Source organism: Echinops telfairi, unplaced genomic scaffold (assembly GCF_000313985.2).
Source record: "Echinops telfairi isolate 266 unplaced genomic scaffold, ASM31398v2 ScPeMD7_22;HRSCAF=79, whole genome shotgun sequence".
Lineage (NCBI taxonomy): Eukaryota > Metazoa > Chordata > Mammalia > Afrosoricida > Tenrecidae > Echinops > Echinops telfairi.
In genome coordinates, this window is record NW_022103919.1 from 5,294,490 (window position 1) to 5,301,816 (window position 7,327).

The following is a 7,327-nucleotide window of genomic DNA, read 5'->3' on the forward strand; positions in this document are numbered from 1 at the left end:
CTGCAGCCCAAGGATGAGGGGCTGAGGCTGGCTGGGGGTCCCGAGAGCCAAGCCTCTGGCTGCCCTATTCTATCCAGAGCCTCATAATGTGCAGTGGCCCAGGAAGTATCTGCTGAATGATGGGGGCCAACTAGGATTAGGGGATGCAGTGACAGAGGGGCCATAGCAGCATCCTGGGGCTCCTTCCGGGTCTGGGGGTCCTCTAGCAATACCTCAGATGACCACAAGATCCTTGAGGACATGCCCAGCCTGGTGGCGTTGGCCTCCTGTTCATTGCCCAGGGCTGAGCCGCACACGGGGTGGGCTGGGTGGATTGCTGTGCCTTAGTAGCACTTTGACTTCCAAAGTTTCCCTCGCTTTTTGTCCACTGACCTGGGGAAAGACCTATCATGACCCTGACCAACAATCTGATGTGAAGGTTCGGGGGAGGTGGGAGGAAGACTGGCAGGGCATTAAGAGTGTGGGTGACCCTTGACTGCCCTCCTCTGGATCTCAGTTTCCCGTCTGTCCAGCTCTCTGTGAGATGTGATGTCACCAGCCCTGGGGCGCCCTGACCGTGCTGCCTAGGGGGATGTGCCCCTGGTGAGGGGCACCCAGGAAGGGGTGCAGGGTTGTTTGCTGGCTCAAACTCTCCTGTCTCCCCAGTCTCCCCCCATCCAAGACAGCTGGCTCAGGATTCCAGCAGCCCTGGTGGGGAAGGAGGAGGGAGCACGGAGGAATGCTGCTTTAGCGAATGTTTAACCCACGGTAGCAGTGACACGCAGCCTTGTCAGGCCTGGGTTTTCAGGAGGGGAAATGGGCTTGGGGTACCCTACCCTCCTGTCCAATTTCAGGACCATGGCCACCTGGCTTCCTGAAGCTCTGCTCTTTGGTGCCAGAAAGTAGCTTAAATTAAAAAAAAAAAATCCCCCCCCCAATCAGGAGCTGCTATGGGGAACAGAAAGGGCGCTTGGGCGTGGAGGCAGATGGAGCTGGGTTAAAATCCCCCCCTCTTTACTTCTCAGCCACAGGACAACTTCCTGTTCCCAGCCTGTGTGGTGTGGAATGCGGGGTGGGGGCGGGGCTGTTTAGCCCAGATGGCCCTGGGATGGGGTGTGGGCCGTGCCCAGGAACTCCTGCTCAGGGCCCAGCCAGGCTTGGGTTCAAATCCAGGCTCTTCTTATTAGCCCTGGACCCTTCAGCTGACTTCTTTCCCACTCAGCCCCCGTGATTCCATCTGCCAAATGGGTGGATGATGGCTGAGACGGACTTAATGTGCAAGTATCGGGGTACGGACCAGGTCCGGTGTCCCCCCCAGAGGCCCCACCCTCACAGGTGAGATGCAGAAACAGGGCTTCGAGCAGGTTTTGAAGAGGTGCAATGAGTGATGTGTACCAGGTTTGGGGACAGCTTTCCATCCGACCCTGTGGTTTGCCTCCTGCTCTTAATGACCCCTCCAGCCAGTACCCAGCTTTCCCCCATGCCCATGGCCACTTCTTGGGGAAGAGAGGCTTAGGTCCCTGGGCCCAGCTAGGAGGCCCCCAAACTGTCCGTCAGATCTGGTGGTGCCAGCGTTTTCTCTCCCCATTTCACTGTGAGGACCAGGAAAACTGTGTGGATGACTCCGTGTATGGAGAGCCTGGCACTCAGTAGGGCCCAGAGCCTGCCACTTAGTAGGTGCTCGGGAAATAGTTGCTGGAACGAATGAAAACAAAAACCCAAACCCCAACTGTGTGAATACATGAACCAACTGAGAAATGAAGCTTCTCATCCATTTTGGGTTCACCCTCTGTTTCCTCCCGGCCCCTCCTGCCTCCTGGGCTGTGTGATGAGGGATGGAGGGACTATGTCTTGGGGATGGATCCTGAGAGGTCAGGCCTGGGAGGCTGGGCCTCAGCGGGTCAGGCGCTCACCCCACTGGGGCTGGGGCCACCAGGAAGGGGTCCAGGCCACCCGCCAGCCTGCATGGCCCGCCCCTCCAGGCCCCTCCTGCTGCTGCCTCTTTGTGGAACCAAAGGACTCCCATTCAAAGGCAGGCGATGGGGCTATTTTTGGCACTGTGGGGGAAAAAAAGAATGCTTTCCTTCTGTTAAAAAATGTATGGGGCCCGTGGCGGGCCAGCTAGGAGCTCAGCTGAGCTCAAAGCCCGAGGCTCACTGCCCCTCAGCCCCCGCCCTCATCCGGTCCCCCCCTGTGGGCTTCAGCGGCCCACTCTGCCTCACCGGGTGATTCTTGTTGGCAGATGCCTGTTAGGAGGCTCTTGCTGGGCCTGAGCGGAACATGCTCTTAATTAAAACTAACGGCAGCCGTCAAAATAAATAAAGGAGCCTGCTTAGCTGCCCTTGCTGCGATATTGTGGCTGCTTCTGCTCTGGTTCCGGGGAGTTGAACTGGAGGCTGCCGGCTAGAGCGTTCTGCCTGCCTGCACCCCGGGAACAGGCCCAGCAGCTGGGGGACAAGGCCTACGTGGGCCTAGGGGTCTACTGGCTGCCTCACCACCCCTCACTTCCTCGTTCAAAAGGCCAGGCTCTGTGGGTAGTGGGGAGCGCGGTAGATTTCCAGCCCTTCTAGAAAAATAATCAAGACCGGGTACCCCAAGATGCTATGGGGGTACACAGCAGGGGCCTGCCTTGTTCTGGGGTCCATCCGGGAGGGCTTTCAGGAGGAAATAAGGGTCTGTCGACCTACTGAGGCGTAAGGTGAGGGGTTGTGTCTCTGAAGTGCACATTGGGCTCTGTGGCCTGAGTTTATTTGCTCGATGAGCAGGAGCTGAGGAGGCACAGAGAACTTTGTGGGGGCGGGGTTTGTTTGGGGGGCACGCGCTGAGAGTGTGGCAGCTCTGAGGACCTGGAAAATGTGTGGTGGCCAGAGTGCAGAGGGGTGACGAGTGGGGAGGGTGCTGGGTGCAGAGAGTCCAACTGAAGGGGCTCAAGTCCTGCTCCCACAGCCTGGGAAGGCCCTGCTACCTCCGTCTGTCCTCATTGGCAGAGCAGGCGGGTCTGCAGGGGGAGGTGGATGGAATGAGGGTGGGGTGGGGGGGCACCGGGGGAGGCACTGCTGTGGTCTGGCCTTGGGAATCTGGGAGCAATAGGAGGCCCCAGCCTGGCAGATGGAGGCCCCAGCGGGCATCCTGGTCAAGGTCAGGATTTGGCCTCCGGCAGGTTCGGCCCAGACGGATGAGTGTGTGACCCTGCCTCACTCCACCGCTGCTTGGAGGCCCCCTTGGCACAGCACCCTCTTCTTGCCAGGGTCCCCTGCTTCCCTCCAGAGGAGGACTGAGGACTGTGACCAGGACCAGAAGAGATGAGTCACTTCTGGGTCTCCTCCAAGCAGAGGGCAGGCCGGGCCTATGCCTTCACCCTTTGGTTCTTAAAGGGCCAGAGCCAGAGCTGGCACAGCCGCCGGCTGCAGGCGCCTCCAACTCCCCCCCACCGCCCCCTACCCCCGCCACCCCCCTGAAGTCCAGGCCAGAAGTCCTGGAATTCCAGCCCTAGCACCCCCTCTCTCAGGAGCCCTGCTGCAGGTGTTCCGCCCCAGTGGCCTCGGGGATGGGAATCTCAGCCTTCTGCCGCATCATGAGTGACAGCAACTGCCTGGTCCTCACACAGCCTGAGGCAGGGTTAGTGGGGAGGGGGGGTGCCCAGGTCACTCCCAGGCACAGATAGTCCCTCCCAGTTTTCTCTCTCTGTGTGTGGGGGTCTTGGCGTGTCTCTGTTCACCTTTTCTCCGTCTGTCTGGAGGGCCTGTTCGCTGAGCTCTTTGCTCTACTGGCTGTGCACTAAGTGCTGTGACTGACCGGTTTTTGCCTGAGCTGTGGTGGGAACCCGCCAAAGCATCTCCTATCCCCTCCTGGGCTGGGGGAGGGAGTGGTGGAGAGGGGGGGCGGGGTGGGGGAGGCAGATGTCACCAGCTCCAGGATGGGTGGGCAGGAGGGAGGCTTTCTGATGGACGCTGTGGGGCGCATGTGCACATCCCCCACCCACCCACCCCCGCGCCCCCGCATGCCCACACTGTGGGTGGCCCTGGCACCTGCCTGCGCTTTCATTAACAACAGCAGCAACTGTCAACATTTGGGGGCACTGGCTGCTGCTGTTCTGTTTCAGCAAGATGTGCCTCTGGTTCTTTGAGCCCACCACGCTCTGTGTTGTCTCAGCTTTGGACACGCAGCTCCCTCTTGCTGGGGAGCCCCCACCGCCCTCCTCTGCCAAGCTAAGGCCCGTGCCTCGTGCTGTGCCAGCCTCGTGCCCTTTCCCCCAGGCAGCTCTTGCTCACCCCTTAGGCTGGCCTGCACTCCTGCTTTATTCCCTTATGCCGCCCTGCCCCTGCCCAGCCTGCCTTTTCCCACAGGTAATGGGATGGGTGTCTGCTTTGTAAGGTCTACTTCCCCTCCTGTCCCACGGCCCCCCCCTCCCCCCAGGGCAGGCTCCGATGGCCAGTGCAGCCTGAACCACAGGGTGCACGGCAGGGCGAGCCGTCTCCTTTGTTCCTGGGGCCCCGGTAAGGGAAGCACTATCACTGACACCATGCCCATTTGACAGATCAGGAAAGTGAGGCTTGGAGAGGCAAGTTCTGTTGCCCGGGCTCCCACCAAGGTGAGCGAAGGACTCCCTTTAGTAAAAGCCCCTTCTCGTTCAGGTGAGTTGCCTCAGCCCCTGCCGCAGAGCTGGGCAGGTGCTTGGAGAATGCTTGGGAAGTCAAGCTGAACAGGGTCTCTGGGCACCTGCCCGGACTCTGAAATGTTTGGGGGGCCTTCCACCGGCAGTCCTGAAGAAAGTCCTCTGCACCAGCCTTTCCCCACGGTCCTCAGGGAGGCAGGAAGTGTGCCCCATCCCTTCCGGGTTCCCTGTGCCGCAAGATCCATAGCCCGGCAGTAAAGATGGCTTCAACCAGGACAAGGTGGGTCTTGGGTCTTGACCTCATCCCCTTTGTTGAGCAAGAGTGAGGGCGGTCATCGGGCCAAGAGTAAGCCCGAGTTTTAGAAAATAAAAATAGCTTGAGGGAAACAATGTCTCCCTTCTAAGCCACCCACCCCAAACGAACACAACGTGGGCATTTTATAAGAACAAAAACATCTCTTGTAGCTGCTGTTGTGCCAACTGCTGGGGATACAACTGCAGGGGGGCAGAGCAGATCCTGCCCTGTGGTGCTCACAGCCACTGGGGAAAGACAAACTTTGGAAAACACAGGCAATCACAAAGTGGCACCACACCACACCACACCAACCACTACGGGCAACATTTGGACCTCCGTTCTGTTCAGTCCTTTTTTGGTCTGTTTGTAGCTACAGCTCGTTTTATCCTCTTCGATGGGCCGATGAGGAAAGTGAGATTCAGAGAGACCATTGGACTTGTCCAGTGTCATGTAGCTGCAGGGTGATGGAGCCGGTTGAGCTGAGTCTGTATTGGTGTGACTTGGTTTGGGCCCAAGCTAGCCATTCGGAGACCAGTAGACACCCAGGGCCTTTGGCCCCAGCACCAGTTGCTCTCGAACCAGAGATGCTGAAAGTGTGGTCCCTTCTTAGAGAGGACGGAGTGCTGCCGCTCAGGGACTCAGGTTGGGTCAAGGCAGTCAACCCCCAGAATGCATTTGTGTGATGGTTTAAGGACCGCCCTTTTCCATGCAGTCCACATGGGCCTTTGTCCTGGGCCCAGCTCCACTGCTGGCCAGCTTTGTTCCTTGAGCCGGTGACTGCTCATCTCAGAAGCCTCAGCGGTCTCTGCTGTTGTGAGAGACCAAGGAGTCAGTTCTGACGCCTCGTGACCCCGTGCTCGGCAGACGGAAACACCGCCGGGCCCTGCGCTGGCTCACGACTGTCCTCTGCTGGGGCTCCTGGGGGCAGCCATTGTGTCAATCCATCTCCTGACGGCCTTTCTCTTTTTCACCGCTCCTCCCCGTTACCCAGGGACGGACTGGTCCCACCAGACAATGTGTCTGAAGTCTGTAAGATAGAGTCTCGCCGTTCCTTCCCCGAAGGAGCACCCTGGCTGTACTTCTTCCAAGACAGACTTGTTTGTCCCTTGGGCAGGCTGGGCTCCTTTCAAAGTCCTGCACCAACCTCACAATTCAAACACATTAACTCTCCATCTGCTTCATTATTCGTGGTTCAGCTTTCACGTGCGGGCGAGGCGATGGACGATACGGGGCGTGGGTCCAGGCCTTGTGGCATAGTTGGCCCTTGGCGCACGTGCTTAGCTCAGCGCCCCGCACACAGGAGGTGCTTAATAAACGGCAGCGTTTCCCCCTTGTCATCATTCCTGAGCGTTCCGGGACAAAGTACATCTCCCTGGAATTTTACTTAGGAGTCTTTGGGGGAAAGTTTTTTTCTTTCTTTTCACACTTATCTAGAAATTCCACCCAATGTATTCAAACAGAAACCCTTAGTTTCCTTCAAAGATCACATCAATTGCGAGGATGGCCCAGGACCGAGCGGTGTTCGTCCTTCGCCATCAGGTCTCGGTGAGTCGGCACCTGACCACAGCACTGGTTTCTCAGGCTGCGGGGACGGCGGGCCACGCACGCACGCACGCAGCGGGCAGCTTAAAGTTCCAGACATGTATACGGTCGCCCAGTTCTAGAGGCGAGGGGGTTGGCAGGGCTGCAGGGCCGTGCTCTCTGCGGAGGCTGGAGGGGTCTCCCCCAGCCTGCAGGAGCCCCAGGTGCTATTGGCCTCGCCGAGCAGGTGCAGCCCACCTGCCTCCAGCTGCACGCGGCTGCTTGCCCTGTAGGCAATCACACTTCTCTCAGGTGTCCACTCTCGCGCTATCAATTACACGAATCAACCGTAAGTATAAGAATCCGTCCACAGCCAGCCCTGTGAGGTAGTGGTCAGTCAGCTCTACCCCAGAGTCCCACCTTCTCCAAGAGGCTGCACCACTCTGCTTCTGACGTGGGTGCTCTCGCTCCCCTGTCGGGGCTCACTCCAGCACTGCCCCATCTCACTGAGCTCACGGACCCAATGGACAGGTAAGTGGTTTATTAGGGGTAGGGTACAACTCAGGAATCAGGCTGCAGCAGGCACGAAGGCAGTCTCTTCTTTAGTGTTGCTCTCTCGGCTCCTCTTGCCCCGCCCCCCAGGGCAGGCTCTGTCCCTTCTAGGCCTCTCGCTATCATCACTGTTGCAGTCCTTGGCCAGGGTGGTCGCTTTTTAGGAGGTTTCTTGCCTCTTTCTTTCTCTCTGCTTCTCTTTCTACTGCTGCTTTTCTTTCTCCATTTTTCTGTCTGTCTTAGCTCTGTGGAGCTGGCTACGTATACATGTGTGTACACACACACACACACACACACACACACACACACACACACACACCCCTTGTATATTTCAGTGCATGGTCTTCCCATCTGGGCCCTAAAGT

General features: G+C 58.4%; 1 protein-coding gene across 1 annotated transcript in view; it reads left to right on the forward strand.

Annotated features, from left to right (window-relative positions):
- Nucleotides 1-6,389: 6,389 nt before the first annotated feature.
- NCS1 (neuronal calcium sensor 1) overlaps nt 6,390-7,327 on the forward strand; it is a 42,182-nt gene continuing 41,244 nt past the window's right edge. Inside the window, exons 1-3 of the mRNA XM_045288519.1 lie at nt 6,390-6,434; nt 6,704-6,759; nt 6,841-6,941. Of these exons, the coding sequence (XP_045144454.1) occupies nt 6,390-6,434; nt 6,704-6,759; nt 6,841-6,941 (202 nt within the window). The remainder of the gene's footprint in view (nt 6,435-6,703; nt 6,760-6,840; nt 6,942-7,327) is intronic.